The sequence below is a fragment of the Grampus griseus genome (genome assembly GCF_964374135.1).
Source record: "Grampus griseus genome assembly, chromosome: 6".
Classification (NCBI taxonomy): Eukaryota; Metazoa; Chordata; class Mammalia; order Artiodactyla; family Delphinidae; genus Grampus; species Grampus griseus.
In genome coordinates, this window is record NC_139000.1 from 89,543,155 (window position 1) to 89,564,137 (window position 20,983).

At 37.7% G+C, this 20,983-nt stretch overlaps 1 protein-coding gene across 2 annotated transcripts in view; it reads right to left on the minus strand.

Annotated features, from left to right (window-relative positions):
- CENPP (centromere protein P) overlaps positions 1-20,983 on the minus strand; it is a gene marked incomplete at its 5' end in the record, with an annotated part of 225,545 nt that overhangs the window by 161,725 nt on the left and 42,837 nt on the right. For both annotated transcript variants that reach the window (XM_082655946.1, XM_082655945.1), the window contains one exon: positions 4,210-4,306. In XM_082655946.1, coding sequence (XP_082512072.1) covers positions 4,210-4,306 — 97 coding nt within the window. The remainder of the gene's footprint in view (positions 1-4,209; positions 4,307-20,983) is intronic.

The following is a 20,983-nucleotide window of genomic DNA, read 5'->3' on the forward strand; positions in this document are numbered from 1 at the left end:
TTGTGATCACACAATTAAAGGCTTTAGTAAAATAGTACAAAATTTTCTTTAATCTAAATATTAACATTCTAAGTCCACCATAAAACATTTTAGGAAGCCAAGCACATCAAAATTAGTATGCTTATAAAAAAACCTGAAAGTCCATCCTGTTTCTCAGAACATAGCCATAAAATTCTCCACTGTAAAGGCTTTCAATTATGATATATACTGCAAAATATTTTCTTTTTATACTATAGGAATGAGAATCTCATCAATAAATTTATCCAAATGTAAGACATGAAAACCAAGTGAATTCTGTGGTGTTACTACTACACACCACCTTCCCACCCACCCATACACATCCATGTTCTTGAGAATAGACCACACATTCACAAGAAAGCATCTCAGCAACATTTTCTAGAGACCCATAATTAACTGGTATGTTTAAAGATGAGAATTCATCTCCAATCTAATAGTGATGATAAAGTTCCTAAAATTACTTTCCTCTTGAGCAAACCCCACTCAAAAGTCTTAGTCTCCACACTGCTTTGGGGTTGCATATAAAATGATCAGTGCTTTAGAAACAAGAGTCTGAACTGTGTATATAAAAATTGCCGACATTGTTTCCAACATAAATTATGCATTAGAATCAAGTTGGTCTCTGTATACTATTCCCAGAACAAACACTATTGGTGGTTTTTCATTTGCTTCTGTTTTTTCCATACGTAGAATGACCTGTTTTTCAATTTTCCCATTTGTCAAGGTTGACCCCAAAATGAAATTTTTTCACTAAAACACCTGTGATGTCTTAACACCACAATAATTAGTGCTACAACACTAACGCATTCACTGATTTTATTGTGGTAACTGGCAACAATAACTATTATACGGCTTTCTCATTTTGTGTGCAAGCCTCATTTCTCTGTGACTGAGAAAGCTCACTGAGCACACTGAACACGTCCAATATTCCCTTTATACATTCAAAGTGCTAGCATAATAGTGTGCACATCTAAATTGAATATATAGTAAATAGTGCAAAATAAAATCCATTTAAACAGAAGGGCTCTGTTTTATTTGGAAAAATAGAATATTTAAACTACCACAATCTTGAATAAATCAATAGAAATAAACTGTAACTTTATCTGGAAAAACAAACTTAATAAAGGATTGCTGAGTGGTGGAACCAACACTGGGGAAAGGGGTCAGTACTTTCTTCCCATTTCCAGATGTCAGAATAATAATGTATTCCTATGTTCTTTATATTACTAAACTTAAAGGGGAAAAGCACCATAAAATAACTCTCAAATTTTAGAGAATTTAAAAGCCAGTGGTTTATATAAAATAGCAATTAGGAAAGAGCACTGGTTTAAAAGTCTGAATTATGGAATTATCTTAAAAAATAGCTTTGAGACTTCTAGATAAGAAGATATGAACCTAGGTACCTGACAACCTTATATACACCTTTAAGTCACAAATAAAATAATGAAGTAAAATATATGCTGATCCCCATTATCTTAAATAGATATTGCTTCATTCTTGACACTGATAATGAAACAGAGGATTAAAATTAAAAATATTTTACCCCTACAAACATTCCTGAAAGAAACTAAAGAAGATATGCATAAATGGGAAGACATCTTGTGTTCAAGAATGGAAGACTGAATAGTTAATATGTCAGCACTACCCAAAACAACTTCAAAATGATAGGAACAGAATAAAGGGACAAAGCAGGTGATTGAACAGTTAATCCCACTATGGGATTGTAAGTAAAGGAAAAGTATGGGAGACCCCTGTAAGTTAATGATCGCTCAAGAAAGCAGGTTTGCTTAACCACAAAGCCAAGCATGCCTGCTTAGCAACAAAACCATGCAACAGAAACATAAGACATGCCCCCAAACAATAAACAATGGTGGCATGAGACCCACATCCTGACCAGTGAGCTCAGTAAGTTAATGACCCCTAGGACATGCTCTCTGCACACATAAAAAACAATAATTTATGGAAAGGTGACATTTCAAAGTGAAAGACCCTCATTGTATGGAGACCTGAAATAATATTTCCACAGTGCCATGACAGTCCTGGCTTGACCACGTAGGGACAAGAAAACTCCCCTGTCCAACCTAGAGGAGGAGTTAATGATGGAAGCGTGATATCTACTCAAGAATGAGGAAGAAGGTGGTCTTTTCCTCCTCCCCACTTCTCCTTTGATTATAAAACTGTAGCCAACTAAGTTCTCAGGGCGCATCACCCCCTAGCCCACCTGCTTTTAAGCCTCACAAGCATCCTATTCTAATAAATCACTTCTTATCTATCACTTTGTCTCTTGCTGAATTCTTTCCACAATGAGACATAAAGGACTGTAGCTCCTTGGAACCCCTCCGAAACGCCACCTAGTGGTTTCAAAAGCAATCCCTATCAAACTCCCAACGACATTTTTTGAAGAACTGGAAAAACCCACCAAAATTCATATGGAATCTCAAGGGACTCCAAACACCAAAAAGAAATTTGAAAGGAAGAACAAAACTGGAGGATTCACACTTCCTCATTTCAAAATGTAACTATAAAGCTACAGTAAACAAAAGTGTGATACTGCCATAAGGACAGACGTACAGACCAATGGAATAGAATAATGAATCCAGAAACAAACCTTTGCATATATAGTCAAATGATTTTTGACAAAGGTGTCAAGACCACTCAATGAGGAAAGGACAGTCTCTTCAGCAAGCGATGCTAGGAAAACTGGATATCCATATGTATAAGAATGAAGTTGGACTGCTGGCTTACAGAATATATAAAAATTAACTCAAACTGGATTAAACACCTAAACTTAAGAGCTAAACTATAAAACTCTCAGGAAAAAATAAAGAGAAAATTCTTTATGATGTTGAATTTGGCAATGATTTCCTGGATATGACACCAAAAACACAGGCTACAAAAGAAAAGAAAATAAATTGGACTTCATCAAAATTAAAAATTTCTATGCATCAAAGGACACTATTGAGAGAATGAAGGAACGGCAAATTAGTGTTTAATGGGACAGATTTTTACTGGTGATGGTTGCACAACAATGTGATGTTTCTTTCCATTCTAGTAACCTTGTCACCAGCAAAGGACCAGCTCAAAGAAGCACTTTATCCTCTACAGGAAAAACACACCAATTATACTTCTACACTTGCCTTAAAAGCACCTAGAGGAAAATCAGTTTGAAACTGGGACTAGTGCTCACATTTCCCACAACCCATTCTAATGTATAAGGAAATGGCCGTATTAGATGATTCATTACCATAACTGCCAGCAGACTCCTCAATCATTATTGTATTTTACCAATTCTGAAGAAGAGCTATTTAATTGTCCTGGTGCAAGAGCACCTGCAAGTAAACAACATAATCCTGAGCACTCCTCAAGGGACCACAGTACAGGTACAGTACAGGTACTGACATGTTTCATTCTAAAGAAAATCTTATGCTTGACAGATATTACTAGCTCAACCAAATAAAATGCAAATAATGATGATGATGATAAAAAAAAAAAAGAATCCAAAATAAATGAGAATTAGTACCAGTCATAAAAATAATAGTCAGGACTCAGGATTTTGAGGGAACCTGAACCTTGAGATATTATTTATGTTAACTCTTTCAGAACTGGTTTCTGTGTGCATCACTGCTGTCAATAATATGATACTATCTAACTAAGTAGGACCTGGGGAATTACAATGCAGCCAAATATAGTTCTAGTTATGACAGAAAACAAAGGGAATTAAAAAAAAGTCTCTGAATGTATATGTATCAGACCTAAGAAGCATTATTTTACAAGAATCAGACTCCAATATTTAAACTTGAAATATACAATAAATAAGAAGCTCAAAATACAGAGTGTGTCTCAGGAAGTAAAGATTACACTGTGACGTTACAAGGCTGCTATGCCTATGTCCTTCATTAGCATTTGGCATTTTACTTCACGTGTCCTTGACAGATTAATTTTTCAAAGTGTGTACTGTAAAATAAATATATATTATATATATATATATAAGACTATATTCTTTCAATATAAATGGTTAACTGACTTGTACAGAAGCATTCCTCCTTCATTTATTCCAAATAACTGCAAATCTAGAAGTCAATAAAAACATTTTCTATTGTTTGAAAACTTTAAGAATGTTATCTTAAACCCCCAAATTAACATCAGCTTCACTTTCCATATACGTTTAAATTGAAAGACTTTAGACTCTACCTTGAAACGTTTAAATGTGCGCTTACGATATTCACACCATTCCACAAAGAAGTGTAGGCTTCGGAAAAACATAAACAGATCTCTTCTTTCTTCTGCTCTGTAAAAATAAAAGGCTCTATGATTAATAAATATCGTTTATTATCGTTCATTTAAGTGCTCCATCTGGCTTTATATTATTATTGCTTTTTATAGATCTGAAACTAAAGCTAAAAAAGTACTTAATATATTTCTATACACTGAACTCTGCCCTTTGGAGTATGTGCCCCTGTGTGATTTCTCAGGCTGGAATTCCCTTTTCTCCATCTTCAAATGTTTAAATCCTACCCAGCTTTCAAGATATCACACAAATGCCACTTTCTCCTTGATATCTCATTTGATGACCTGTGGTATAATAAAGAATATATCTGGTCTTTGTCACTAGTTCCTAACAGAGCTTCAAACACTCTTGGAATTCCTGAGTGACAAGAGTGCCTTTTTTATGCTAATGAGGTGAATCAAGGTGGTCCCTAGGTAGCCTTAGGATGGGAACTGTTCACCAGAAAGACCAACCACATGATTAAAAAGTTGGAACTGTGGGCTCACCAGTTCTCCAGGGAAGAGAGGAGAGCTAGAGGAGTTTAATCACATGGCCAATCATGATGCCTATGTAAGGTAACCCAAATAAAACGTCTGGACAACAAAACTCAGTGGCACTTTCAGGTTGGTGAACATGTGGATGTGCCAGGAGGCTGATGTGCCCAGATTCCATGAAGAGAGGGCACAGAAGCTCTATGTCTATCCTCCTACCCCAGCCCCCACGGCACCCCACCCCACCCCTAGACCTTGGTCTATGAATTGTTTCCATTTGGCTGTTTCTGGGTTGTAACTTTTACTGAAGTCTAGCAGTCTTATGGAGAACTCTGCCCTTAACCTGTGGGTCTCTGCTAAATCTGGGTAGTGTCAGAATTGAACTGAATTACAGGACACCCAGTTGGTGTCACAGAATTATTGTGTCTCACCACCACACCATATGTCCTATTCCAAAATAGCTAGAAATAATTTCATTCCTATGCCTATGAGCTCCCATAGGAATTTAGCTCAATTCTCTTAATACTATACCTATTGTTATATTGACACCTACAAACACTTCTGAGCAACTTATAGGCAAGATGCATGTGTTCATTTAATCATTCATTCAATAAATGATTGTGGGAGTAGAGTTCCCATTCTAGTCACGGTAGAGTAAGCACATTGAACCTGAATGTTCCCATTAATTACAATTTAGAAACATGGAAATAACACATAAAACAAATATTGGAAGATTCTGATATGTGGACAGAAGAAGCAAAACAGGTAGAGACTTCAGGAATTAAGGGAGGACCAGATAATGAGTTCCTTGGGGTTCATTTTTACCTCTTGTACATCCCAATCTGGATGCTAGAGCAGACTGAAATTAAAAAAACAAACAAAAAGGCCGGAAAGACTGCTCCTTCTAGCCAGCAGAAGTCATACAAGATGAGGAGTGAAGACACTGGTTTTAGTGATGATTATTTGGACTTGACACCAAAAGCTAAGGCAACAAAGCAAAAATAAACACGGGACTACATCAAACTAAAAAGTCTCTGCACAGTAAAGGAAACCATCAACAAAATGAAAAGGCAACTTGGCGAATGGGACAAAGTACTTGCAAACCAAATATCTGATGGGGTTAATATGCAAAATATATAAAGAACTCACATGACCCAATAGCAAAAAATCCAAACAAGCAGATAAAACAGGCAGAGGATCTGAATATAAGCATACTTCAGAGATATTGCAGATTCAGTTCCAGACCACCACAAAAAAGCAAACATCGCAATAAAGCGAATCGTACAGATTTTTTTAGTTTCCCGCATATTAAAGTTATGTTACACTATAGCTTCATGTCTAAAAAAATCAAGGTACAGGTCTTCCCCGGTGGCACAGTGGTTAAGAATCCACCTGCCAATGCAGGGGACCCGGGTTCGAGCCCTGGTCTGGGAAGATCCCACATGCCATAGAGCAAATAAGCCCGTGCGCCGCAACTACTGAGCCTGTGCTCTAAAGCCCACGAGCCACAACTATGGAGCCCACGTGCCACATCTAGAGAAGCCCGTGCACTCTAGAGCCCATGCTCTGCAACAAGAGAAGCCACCGCAATGAGAAGCCCACACACCGCAACGAAGAGTACCCCCCACTCGCCGCAACTAGAGAAAGCCCGTGTGCCACAATGAAGGCCCAACACAGCTAAAAATAATAAATAAAAATAAATTAATTAATTTAAAAAAACAAGGTACATATCTTAATTAAAAAATACTTTAGGAGTGGGGGAGAAATAGGTGCAGGGTACAAACGTCCAGTTATAAAATGAATAAGCCACAGAGATGTAATATACAGCATAAGGAATATGGTCAATAAAATTGTAACAACTTTGTGTGGGAATGGATGGTTACTAGACTTACCATGGGAAACATTTCATAATGTATGAAAATGTCAAAACACTATGTAGTACACCTGAAACTAACATAATATTGTATGTCTACTATATTTCAGCTTAAAACTAAGTTTCTATAAGATATAAATACACTTGTTATATATCTGGACCCAATCAGTCCATATCTGATTGAGGACTCCTGAATATTAAACTGATCTAATATTCACAATAAAGAGGAAAAAGTTCACAAGAAAAAAAATCACTTTACTGCTAAAAACTGCTATCCATCATCTGAGCATTCAGCAAATCTTTTTGCTGGTGGAGGGTCTCTCCTCGGCATTGATGGATGCTGACTGATGAGGGATGTTTACTAAAAGTTGGCATGGCTGTGGCAACCACCACCCTTATTCTTCAAATAAGACGACAATGAAGCTTGATGCATCAAGTGACTCTCCCTTTCATGAACGATTTCTCTGTAACATGCAATGCTGTTTGATAGCATTTCACCCACAGAACTTCTTTCAAAACTGGTGTCAATACTCTCAAACCCTGCCACTGCTTTCTCAACTAGGTTTATGTCACAGTCTAAATCCTTTTTTGTCATTTCAACAATCTTCACAGCATCTTCACTAGGAGTAGATTCCATCTCAAGAAACCACTTTCTTTTTCTTCATCCATAAGAAGCAACTCCTCATCCATTAAAAGTTTTGTCATGAGACTGTAGCAATTCAGTCACATCTTCAGGCTCCACTTCTAATTCTAGGTCTCTTGCTATTTCCACCACACTTGCAGTTACTTCCTCCACTGAAGTCTTGAACCCCTCAAAATTATCCACGAAGGTTGGAATCAACTTCTTCCAAACTCCTGTTAATGTTGATCTTTTCACCTCTTCCAATGAATCATGAATGTTCTTTCTTTTTTCTTTTGGCTATGTAGGGTCTTAATTGCGGCATGTGGGATCTTTGTTGAGGCATGCGGGATCTTTCGTTGCAGCACACAGGATTCCCTCTAGCTGTTGCGTGGGGGTTTTCTCTTCTCTAGTTGTGGTGTGCAAGCTCCAGGGCACATAGGCTCTGTAGTTTGCCGCACGCGGGCTCTCTAGTTGAGGAGCGCACAAGCTCAGTAGTTGTGGCACGTGGGCTTAGCTGCCCCATGGCATGTGGGAACCTAGTTCCCCAACCAGGGGTCAAACCCACGTCCTCTGCATTGGAAGGTGGATTCTTTACCACTTGACCACCAGGAAAGTCCCATGAATGTTCTTAATGGCATCCAGAATGGTGAATCCTTTCCAGGTTTTCAACTGACTTTGCCCAGATCCATCAGAAGAATTCACTACCTATGGCAGCTACAGCCTCACAAAATATATTTCTTAAATAATAAGACTTGAAAGTTGAAATGACGCCTTGATCCATGGGCTGCAGAATGGATGTTGTGTTAGCAGGCATGCAAACAACATTAATATCATTGTCCATCTCCATCAGAGCTCTTGGGTGGCCAAGTGCATTGTCAATGAGCAATAATATTTTGAAAGGAATCTTTTTTCTAGGCAGTAGGCCTCAACAATGGGCTTAAAATATTTAGTAAACCATGTTGTAAACAGACATGCTGTCATCCAGGCTTTCCATTTATAAAGCACAGGCAGAAGAGATTTAGTATAATTCTTAAGGGCCCTAGGAATTTTGGAATGGTAAATGAACACTGGCTTCAACTTAATGTTACCAGTGGCATTAGCCCCTAACAAGAGAGTCAGCCTGTCCTTTGAAGCTTTGAAGCCACCGATATGAGGCTGTTTTGTCTACATTGAAAATCTGTTGTTTAGTGTAGCCACCTTCATGGATTGTCTTAGCTATATCTTCTGGATAACTTGCTGCAGTGTCTACATCAGCCCTTGCTGCTTCACCTTGTACTTTTATATTATGGAGATGGCTTCTTTCCTTAAACCTCATGAACCAAACTCTGCTAGCTTCAAACTTTTCTTCTGTAGCTTCCTCACCTCTCTCATCCTTCATAGAACTGAAGAGAGTTAGGGCCCTGATGTGGATTACACTTTGGCTTTAAGGAAATGTTGTGGCTGGTTTGATCTTCTATCCAGACCACTAAAACTTTCTCCATAAGTGCAATAAAGCTGTTTCACTTTCTTATTTGTGTGTTCACTAGAATATTACTCTTGATTTCCTCCAAGATAGACAGATAGATATACACACACAGGGAGATACATATCCCTATCTATCTATCTAATGGAATATTATTCATCCATAAGAAGAAGGAAATCCTGATATTTGTAACAACATGGCTAGACCTCGAGGACATTATGCTAAGTAAAATAAGACAGAGACAGAAAGATAAATACTGTATGATCTCACTAGTATGTGGAATCTAAAAAACAAACAAACAAAAAACAAACTCGGTTGCGGAGAACACATTGGTGGTTGCCAGAGGCAGGGGGTTATGAGGTCGGCAAAATGGGTGAGGGTGGTCTAAAGGTACAAACTCCTAGTTATAAAATAAGTAAGTCATGGGGATGTAATATACACCATGGTGACTGTAGTTAATAATACTGTATTGTATATTTGAAAGTTGCTAGAAGAGAAAATGTTAAAAGTTCTCATCAGAAAAAAAAAAAGTAACTATGTGGTTATACATGTTAACTAGAGTAATTGTAATGATCATTTCACAATTTATACATATATCTAGTCATTACATTGTACACTTGAAACTAATATAATGTTATATATCAACTATATCTCAATAGAAAAAAGCCAGTGTTCAAAATCATGCAATTTAATCTACTGGACATAATATTAATAAAGTTTCTTTTGTGGTTTATTACTTAATAGCAAAAGTTTTCAAAAATTAGGCAACAAAATTTTTGATGCAGTTAAAAAAAAGAAAAAAAAAAGATGAGAAAAGGGAAACCATGCAGTACAGAACCCTAATGCCAAAGAGGAGCCGTGTCCCTAATCCTCCCAATTAGGCAACTAGTACTGCTGGTAATAAGCAAAAGCATAAGCACATGGATAAAGGGAAGAGAATTGAGAGTCCAGAAATAAAATCATAGATCTACGGTCAACTGATTTTCAACAAGAGTGCCAAAACCATTCAATGGGGGTAAGAATAGTCTCTTCAAAAACTGGTACTGGGACAACCAGATATCCAAATACTAAAGAATGATGTGGCACCCTTACTTTGCACCATATGCTCTAAACTCTAAATGGATCAACGACCTAAATATAAAAGCTAAAACTAGGGCTTCCCTGGTGGCGCAGTGGTTGAGGGTCCGCCTGCCGATGCAGGGAACACGGGTTCGTGCCCCGGTCTGGGAAGATCCCACATGCTGCGGAGGGGCTGGGCCCGTGAGCCACGGCCGCTGAGCCTGCGCGTCCGGAGCCTGTGCTCCGCAACGGGAGGGGCCACAACAGTGAGAGGCCCGCGTACCGCAAAAAAAAAAAAAAAAAAAAAAAAAAAAAAAAAAAGCTAAAACTATAAATTCTCAGAAGAAAACACAGAGGCAAATATCGACCTTAGATTTGGCTGTGGTTTCTCAAATGACAATAAAATCATGAACATCAAAATAAAATATAGATAATGTAGACATCATAAAAAGATCTCACATGCTGCAGAGCAGCTAAGCCCGTGCGCCACAGCTACTGAGCCTGCGCTCTAGAGCCCACGAGCCACAACTAATGAGCCCACGTGCCACAACTACTGAAGCCTGCGCGCCTAGAGCCTGTGCTCTGCAACAAGATAAGCCACCTCAATGAGAAGCCCGCGCACTGCAACAAAGTGTAGCCCCCCTCACCGCAACTACAGAAAGTCCACGTGCAGCAACGAAGACCCAATGCAGCCAAAAAAAAAAAAGAAAAACACCTCATCAGAAGTGTTCCATAGCAGAATGGAGATGGCAGGGGAAAGAAACTTAAAGATAGACCAATAGAAATTATTCATACCAACAGAGAGAAAAAAGATTGGGGGAAAAAACGGTAAGAGACTCTCAGAGAGTTGTGAAATAATAACAAAAGGTTTAACCTTCATGTCATCAGCCTCAGAAGGAGAGGGGAAAGGGCCTGGGACTGAAAAAATATTTGAAGAAAAAAGGACTGAGTACTTCCTAAATTTGACTAAAAAAATATACCTACAGATTCCCAAAGATGTCTAAGCCCAGAGAAATGATGATCACATTTCTAAAAATGAAAGACAAAGAAAGTCCTTGAAAGCAGGCACAGAGAAATGAGGCATTACAAATAAGGGAACAATGGTTTGAATAACTGTCTATTTCTCATCAAAAACCATGGAGGCCAGAAAAAGTGGCACAACATTTTTTAAGTGTTGAAAGAACAGAACTGTCAAACTAGAATTCTATATCCAGAAAGAAGCTTCCTCAAGAATGAGAGTAAAGACATTCTCACATGAAGAAAATTAAGAAAATTTGCTGCCAGAGCCATCATTCACTCAGTCTCCTTTAACTCCTTGAGCATATTTAAAACAGTTTCTTTGTCTAATAAATCCAAAGTCTGGGCTTCCTCAGGGACAGTTTCTATTGATTGATTACTTTTTTCCCTGTGCATGGGCCTTACTTTCTTATTTTGTTTTTCGTTCTGCCTGTTTTGTAATTTTTGTTGAAAACTGAACATTTTAAACACTATAGTGTGGCAATTCCTGGAATCAGATTCCCCCTCTCCCGAGGGTTTGCTGTTGTGCTTTTTGTTCCTTTTGTTGGTTTAGTGACTTTTCTGAACCAATCTGTAGAGTCTATTTTTTGTTGTGCGTGACTACGTAAGTCTCTGCTCAATTAGCTAATATTTGGACAGAGATTTACTTAAACACCTTGAATCCACGTCTCCAAGTTTTTGCCAAGGGGCTTTCTGTTGGGCATAGCTTCAATACTCAGCAAGGCAAAGCTTCCCTGGTGGCACAATGGTTGGGAGTCCGCCTGCCAATGCAGGGGACGCGGGTTCGTGCCCCGGTCCGGGAGGATCCCACATGCCGCAGAGCGGCTGGGCCCGTGAGCCATGGCCGCTGAGCCTGCGCGTCCGGAGCCTGTGCTCCGCAATGGGAGAGGCCAGAACAGTGAGAGGCCCACGTACCGCAAACAAAACAAAACAAAACAAAACTCAGCAAGGCAAATGACAATACTACCTTAGCTTTCACTTCCTGCTTTTGCACAGCCTCACGGTCAGCCAGGAGTGAGAACTTAGGCCATCTCAGGTCTTCCCTGAGCATGCACACAACCCAGCCTTCTAGATTCCCAGGGATAGGTCAGAGATTTTTGAAGTCCCTAGCCGTTGCATTCTACAGCTTTTCCTTTTAAGCTTTTTCATTAACCTATTAATTGCCCCAGCTGTTATCCACCGCCTCAGGCACCCATGAAGTTTAAAAATTGCCTCCAGGGCAACCCTGGCAGTCCAGTGGTTAGGACTCAGTGCTTTCACTGCTGGGGCTCAGGTTCGATCCCTCGTCAGGGAACTAAGATCCCACAAGCTTCATAGCATGGACCAAAAAAAAAAAAGCCTCCAAATATCTTCAACAAATTCTCCCAGAGAAAAACCTTTCACACTAGATTAGTTCTGAGTCAGGTCAAATAAATACAGCCTTCAAAGTGAGATCTTCCAGCGAATAAAGAAACAGGTCAAACAATGACAATTTACTGGGAATGTGGCTTTGAAGGAGTTTGAACCTATTCTGCTCCCTCTGGTGGCTGCCAGGCTTGCTGGTTATCACCAGGATTACAGGCTTTTTGTTGTCAAGGCTAACACAGAGCTGGTAAAGGAGAGATAGGTATAGGGCATTTAAAAAACACAAAGCTCACTCTTGTTATCAAGATTCTGCCATTTTTCCTGAATAAATGCTCCCTGGATTGCTACAACCCTTTGGTTCATTTCTAGAATTCCAAAAAATTTGATTCTGACAGTTTTGGCCAGTTGTTTTGTTGCTTTTACGGAGGAGAGAATCTTCAAAGGTACTTTACTCTGCTAGTTTCACTGACATCTATGCCTTGAATTTTAAAAGAACTCAGCCAGGGCTCTGTATTAATCATGTCTTTTATTTTCTGTATTCTGATGCTTTGACATCTGGGGCCTTGCTGACCCTGGAGAAACTGTGCCTCCCAAGGTTAGCCCATTCCTAGAGATAGTAAACAACTTGCTCCTGAATGCTTTTCTAACGTGATACAACCAGTCCAGAACCCAGATCTCAACCACCTCCTTTATATTTGCTATTCCCGTATCCACTTGCTCAGGGCTAGGTACCAGAGGTATCTAGTGACAGCCCCTATGACCCACAGCCTCCTGAAATTATTCAAACTAGCCAACCTAAGCCTCCTCACACTGACTCACCTTTTCCTTACCTCAGAAACCACAGTAAAGGCTCTTGACCAGTTTCCCATTCTCCCTCTGTCTCCTGACCTACTCTAGTGCTTCTCCCTGCGGCCCCCAGTGGCATGATGTACCCCTCCCTCTTAGGAACTCACTAAGTAACAAACTACCTTTTCAATGGTAATCATCTTCCTGATCTGTTGGCCTTACCATACTCAAATAATTTTTTTAAAAACCTATTAAAATAGGTTCCCATGCACTTATTACTAACTTTTAAACATTAGCCATGTAGTATATATGAGCATAGATGTTTATTTCACATGTAAGCTGTTGGTTCCTGTAGATAGCAAAAAGACTACGCCAGAACACATACACAGTAGTGGTGAGGTTTATTCTCTCCATACTTGGTCACTCAGCCAAATGGTCCTGTAACCATGAGTTAATAAACTCATTGGAACTGCTTCTCAGAGGGACCTCACCAAACTAGTCTTCGTGGAAGCTATAGTGATATTTCTATGAAGGTGCAGCTATTTGGTGCAGCTCTTCACTGAGTAAATGGCCCTCTGAAGCTGCTTTGAAGCTAATCTTGGTGAACTTATCAGGACTTGGGATAGTAAGTAACTTGTGGAAGTCAGTAAGGGGATTAATTCAATTGTGATTCTTGGAAAATGACCTAAATTGCCTCAGACATACAAAAAACGAGCATGTCTGCATAATAATCATTCAGCTTACCTGTACAATGACTAATCTGAGGAGTAGTTTTGTCCTAAATCCCTTCCAGTTATAGCTTTTTATGCTTTTCTGTGCTTTTTTTTTCTTCAAAAATAACAACAAAAATAGTGAAGAAAGCATCTGGCATATAGAATTCATTCTCAAAGAATCCTTGTAACTCGATCAGTTGAGTATATTGTAAACAGTGGTGGGCATGTATTCTTACTGAAGGAGTTTAGGAATCTATGCCACAAGTAATATCACACAATAGGGAATCTGTAAGATGAAGTAATTCCATGTAGAGTGGGTGGCCCAGAGAAACAGTGCTTTGTAGATCCAGTTTTGCTCAGAAGCATTCCCCAAATATTGGCAATCACTCCATGTTGTAAACGGGAGACCTAGCTCATGGATATTCTTCTAATAGCTCTATTATTCCAATTCCAATAAGTTGCATTATTTCTCAGAAATATTTTTATTCTTTGATTTGTTATTCTTCATATAAACTTTTGGAATGGGGCAGAAGCTTGCAAATACTTTTATCCAGTTTCTTCATTTTGCAGATAGAACTCCACAGAGTTTAAATATCTTTCCTAATTCAGTGGTTAGTCATTAGTTTAAAGGAAAAAACCCAACGAAATGTGTTATATGAAGGTACACTGTCCTTGTTATCACATATTTGTGATTTACACTAAGGATAAGATATGCATACTAAGTGATTATAATACAAGGAAAAATAAGATTCATTTTTAGAGAGTACCTAGAGTTGGTAACCAGCTGGGTACAATTAGGCAAGTTTAGCTCCCTGACTTACTCATAGTCACCCTCTTAGTGAGGCCTTCTCTGACCATACTATTTAAAAATGGATACCTCTCCCTCATCCTATACATTCTCTATTTCCCATTCCACTTTATTTTCTCCCATACCATTTATCTCTACCTAACATATTATTCATTTTATGTATCAGTTTATTTATTGCCTTTTTCTCTTCCTAGAAGATAAGTTTATGAGGGCAGAGATGTTTTGTTTTGTTCACTGCTACATACTAAGCACGTACAATGTTTGCCACGTAATAGGTATGCACTTACATTCCCATAGCATTTATCCCATCATCATTCACCACACGTTATTGGTTTTGCTCATTTACTAGTTTGTCAGCTTCATGAAGTCAGAAACTATGTATCTTTTGTTCAATTATATTCTTAGAGACTAACACAGTACAAAGTACATAATATGCTTTCAACACGCATGTATTTATTTATTTTTAAATTTTCATCCTGGGGCAGGAGAGGTATATTTTAAGCCTGGAAAGTCTTTTTATCCCTGAATATAAGGAAGTGCTCAAAAATATGAAAAGAAGAGTAAAGAATTATAAACCTTTAAAAAAAAGAATGAATGATACCATGTCTATAGTAAATATATATGTACACATATACACATATATTGATACACAGGGGTGAAGGGAGATATATTTCTCAAGCACAAGGACTAATGCTTATTGAGAAATGTAAAGGGAAGTGCTGGAGTTGAAAAATCATCATTTTGCAACCACCACAGTAAAAAGTAGATCAGATATGAATCACCAGGGGTGCTAAATATAGGCAGAAATTTTAATGAAGAGTAGTATCTGCATGACCATAAAGTATCTCCCCATAGACTGTCTATTAGTTGTCAGGGAGGAAAAAAAGCAGTGATGATACAGTGGAGAATCACGCAGCAGTTTGACTGATGATCAAAATTAACATCACCTGTAAGGGACAGTTATCTGAGAAGGACAAAACATCACCTATACAGTATTTTGCCTGAGAATACATAACAGTAACTGATGATGAGAAAAAAAATCAAAGACTAAATTAAAAACATTCTATGAGTGGCAGGGAGGGGGAGGCGGAAGAACTGTATTTTTTAAAGATGGCAAAGTCATAAAAGGCTCTAGAATTGCTCTAGATTAAAGAAATCTATAAGACATGACAACTAAATGCAATACTTGACTCTAGCCTGGATCACGTACTGCAGAGGAAAAGAAAATACAATAAAGGACATTATTAGATCAAATAACCAAACTGGAATATGGATGGCAAAGTAGATAAAAGTATTATATCAATGTCAATTTATGGAGTCAATCACAGTACTATAAGAGAATACCTCTACTCAGATTGCACACCAAAGCATCTAGGAGAACACAGCCATGATATATGCATCAGGAAGAAAAACAGAAATGGTAAAAATCTGGGTAAATATAATAATCTATCACTCTTAAATTCTTTAAATTATGTATCATGGTTGAGGGTAAAAAACCATAACTGTCTGATGAGGTTTTCAGTGCATACATATGAATGTAATTCATATAAAAACTATAACATGAAGCAGGGAGAGAAAGGGATCTATACTGTTATAAGGATTCCCAGACTGTAAATGCAATGGTAAAGTATTAAATCTAAATAGACTGTTAAAAGTTAGCTTATGCAGTTGAAATCCCTCCAGCAGCCAATAATAATAATAATATAATAATAATAATATTTTTTTAACGTCTGACAGTGGAAATTACTCTCCAAAGAATATAGGTCCATAAACAGCAGTAGTTACTTCATTAGTGTACAAGGCCAAAATGACAAGATGTTTTAATCTCCATTAAACAAGGGAGCAAAAAATAAGCTCTTAATCATGTGATGAGGGAGTGAGCCAAGAAATAAATCTTAAAAACTACAATGGCCAAAGTTTAAACACACACGCACACTACAGACACCCAGAGAAAGAAAGAAAAAGACTGTTCTCTTACATAACTTTTTTAAAATAACTGTATTTAAAAGTGGATTAAGTCACAATTCCTTCACCCCCATTCATATCTCCACAGTCTTCCATTATAGAAAGAAAGTGTGTGTGTGTGTGTATGTGTTTGTGACAGACAGAAAGAGACAGTGTGTTTGTGTGTATGTGTGTGTGTGTGTGTGTGTGTGTGTGTGTATTGGCTCTTAGAGCTGTAAGAGTGATTGCAATTTATCTATTTTCCCAAGCATAGTTCAAACTTCACTGGATGTAAAACAGATGTTATGGATTTCCTTCACAAAATGTTGGCAGTGGCACATTTCCAATGCAACTAGAGGAATCAAAAAAGTAAAGTAACTCCAAATGTCTCTTTCTCAAGGATAAAGCAAAGCACAGAGAGAAATTTGGAATAACACTTTTAAACTTTTCTTTAAAAATTAAATTCCTAGGAATATTGGGTCTAAAATCAAATGATTATCAGAACTTAATTCACTAAAATATTATCAGTTACTCTCACACACTGCCAGTGGGGATGCAAAATGGTATGGTCACTCTGGTAAACAGTTTGGCAGTTTATTATAAATTTAAACATATTCTTATCATATGTCCCAGCAACCCCACTTCTGGTTATTACCCTAGAGAAAAGAAAATTTACATTCACATAAAAAACTCTATTGAGCAGCATTATTCATAATCACCAAAACTGGAAATAACCTGAATGTCCTCCAATAGGTGAATGGATAAAAAAACTATTATACAATAAAATGGAATACTACTCAGAAATGAAAAGATAGATGAATCTCAAAGGCATTATGCTAAGTAAAGAAGCCAATCTCAAAAGGTTACACACTGTGTGATTTCATTTATTTGACATTTTGTAAAGGAAAAATTCTAGTAATGAAGATCAGAGCAAGTACTGCCATGGGTTAAGAGTGGGGAGAGGGTATAAGGGCTTTTTGGCATTGATGGAACTGTTTAATACCCTGATTGTACTCGTGAATACACAGAAACGATCTAATCAGAATAACACAGAAGGAAAAAACTGAATTAAATGAATGGAGCCACAGGGACATGTCGGACAATACCAACGATTTTACATTCATGTCATCAGAGACCCAGAAGCAAAGAAGAAAAAGTGCTGAGTGAAAAGTATATTTGGAGAAATAATGGCTTAAAACTTGTCAAATTAGGTAAAAAGACATAAACTTACAAATTCAAGAAACTCAGAAAACCCTAGGGAGAATAAACTCAGAGAAATCCATGCTTAAACACATCATAATCGAACTACTGAAAATTAAAGAAAAAGAAAACTTCCTGAATCAGTAGAGGAAAACAAACACATATCATATAGAAGAACAAGGATTCCAAGACAGTGGATTTCTCAACAAAAACAATGGAGGCCAGAAGGAAGTAAAACAACATTTTTAAAGAACTGTCACCCAGAATTCAATATCCAGTGAAAATACCCAAACACATGGAGGCTAAACAATATGTTACCAAATAACCAAGAGATCACTGTAGAAATCAAAGAGGAAGACAAAAAATACCTAGAGACAAATTACAATGAAAACAAGATGATATAAAATCTATGGGATGCAGCAAAACCAGTTCTAAGAGGGACGTTTATAGCAATACAAGCCTACCTCACGAAACAAGGAAAATCTCAAATAAACAACCTGACCTTACACCTAAAGGAACTAGAGAAAGAAGAACAAACAAAACCCAAAGTTAGTAGAAGGAAAGAAATCATAAAGATCAGAGCAGAAATAAATATAATAGAAACAAAGAAAACAATATCAAAGATCAATAAAATAAAAGCTGGTTCTTTGAGAAGATAAGCAAAATTGATAAATTGATAAATTTGAGGGAGAGGACTCAAATCAATAAAATTAGAAATGAAAAAGGAGAAGTTACAACAGACATGGCAGAAATACAAAGCATCCTATGAGACTACTACAAGCAACTCTATGCCAATAAAATGGACAACCTGGAAGAAATGGACAAATTCTTAGAAAGCTATAACCTTCCAACACTGAACCAGAAAGAAACAGAAAATATGAACAGACCAATCACAAGTAATGAAATTGAAACTGTGATTTAAAATCTTCCAACAAACAAAAGTCCAGGACCAGATGGCTTCACAGGTGAATTGTATCAAATATTTAGAGAAGAGCTAACACGCATTCTTCTCAAACTCTTCCAAAAAATTGCAGGGGAAGGAACACAGCCAAACTCATTCTATGAGGCCACCATCACCCTGATACCAAAACCAGATAAAGATACTACAAAAAAAAGAAAATTACAGACCAGTATCACTGATGAATATAGATGCAAAAACCCTCAACAAAATACTAGCAAGCAGAATCCAACAACACATTAAAAGGATTATACACCATGGTCAAGTGGGATTTATTCCAGGGATGCAAGGATTCTTCAATATATGCAAATCAATCAATGTGATACACCATACTAACAAACTGAAGAATAAAAACCACATGATCATCTCAATAGATGCAGAAAAAGCTTTTGACAAAATTCAACACCCATTTATGGTAAAAACGCTCCAGAAAGTGGTAATAGAGGGAACCTACCTCAACATTAATAAAGGCCATATACAACAAACCCACAGCAAACATCATTCTCAACGGTGAAAAACTGAAAGCATTTCCTCTAAAGCCACAGCAATCAGAGAAGAAAAAGAAATAAAAGGAATACAAATTGGAAAAGAAGAAGTAAAACTGTCACTGTTTGCAGATGACATGATACTATACATAGAGAATCCTAAAGATGCCACCAGAAAACTACTAGAGCTAATCAATGAATTTGGGAAAGTTGCAGGATACAAAATTAATGCACAGAAATCTTTTGCATTCCTATACACTAATGATGAAAAATCTGAAAGAGAAATTAAGGAAACACCCCCATTTACCATTGCAATAAAAAGAATAAAATACCTAGGAATAAACCTACTTAGGGAGACAAAAGACCTGTATGCAGAAAAGTATTAAGACACTGATGAAAGAAATTAAAGACGATACAAATGGAGATACATACCATTCTTGGATTGGAAGAATCAATATTGTGAAAATGACTCTACAACCAAAGCAATCTACAGATTCAATGCAATCCCTATCAAATTACCAATGGCATTTTTACAGAACTAGAACAAAAAATCTTAAAATTTGTATGGAGACACAACAGACCCCAAATAGCCAAAGAAGTCTTGAGGGACAAAAACGGAGCTGGAGGAATCAGACTCCCTGACTTCAGACTATACTTCAAAGATACAGTAATCAAGACAATATGTTACTGGCATAAAAACAGACATATAGACCAATGGAACAGGATAGAAACCCAGAGATAAACCCACGCACCTATGGTCAACTAATCTATGACAAAGGAGGCAAGGATATAAAATGTAGAAAAGACAGTCTCTTCAATAAGTGGTGCTGGGAAAACTGGACAGCTACATGTAAAATAAAGAAATTAGAACACTCCCTAACACCATAAACAAAAGTAAACTCAAGGGCTTCCCTGGTGGAGCAGTGGTTGAGAGTCCGCCTGCCGATGCAGGGGACACGGGTTCGTGCCCCGGTCTGGGAAGATCCCACATACCGCGGAGCGGCTGGGCCCGTGAGCCATGGCCACTGAGCCTGCGCGTCCGGAGCCTGTGCTCCGCAACGGGAGAGGCCACAACAGTAAGAGGCCCGCATACCACAAAAAAAAAAAGTAAACTCAAAATTGATTAGAGACCTAAATTTAAGACTGGACACTATAAAACTCTTAGAGGAAAACATAGGGAGAACACCATTTGACATAAATCACAGCAAGATCTTTTTCAATTCACCTCCTAGAGTAATGGAAATAAAAACAAAAATAAACAAATGGGACCTAATGAAACTTAAAAGCTTTTGCAAAGCACAGGAAACTACAAACAAGGTGAAGAGACAACCCTCAGAATGGGAGAAAATATTTGCAAACGAATCAACGGACAAAGGATTAATCTCCAAAATATATAAGCAGCTCATGCAGCTCAATATTAAAAAAAACAAACAACCCAATCCAAAAATGGGCAGAAGACCTAAATAGACATTTCTGCAAAGAAGACATACAGATGGCCAAGAAGCACATGAGAAGCAGCTCAACATCACTAATTATTAGAGAAATGCAAATCAAAACTTCAATGAGGTGTCACCTCACACCATTTAGAATGGGCATCATCAGAAAATCTACAAACAGTAAATGCTGGAGAGGGTGTGGAGAAAAGGGAACCCTCTTGCACTGTTGGTGGGAATGTAAATTGATATAGCCACTATGGAGAACAGTATGGAGGTTCCTCAAAAAACTAAAAATAGAATTACCATATGATCCAGCAATCCCACTACCGGGCATATACCCAGAGAAATCCATAATTCAAAAAGACACATGCACCCCAATGTTCATTGCAGCACTATTTACAATAGCCAGGTCATGGAAGCAACCTAAATGCCCATCGACAGACGAATGGATAAAGAAGATGTGGTACATATATACAATGGAATAGTATTCAGCCATAAAA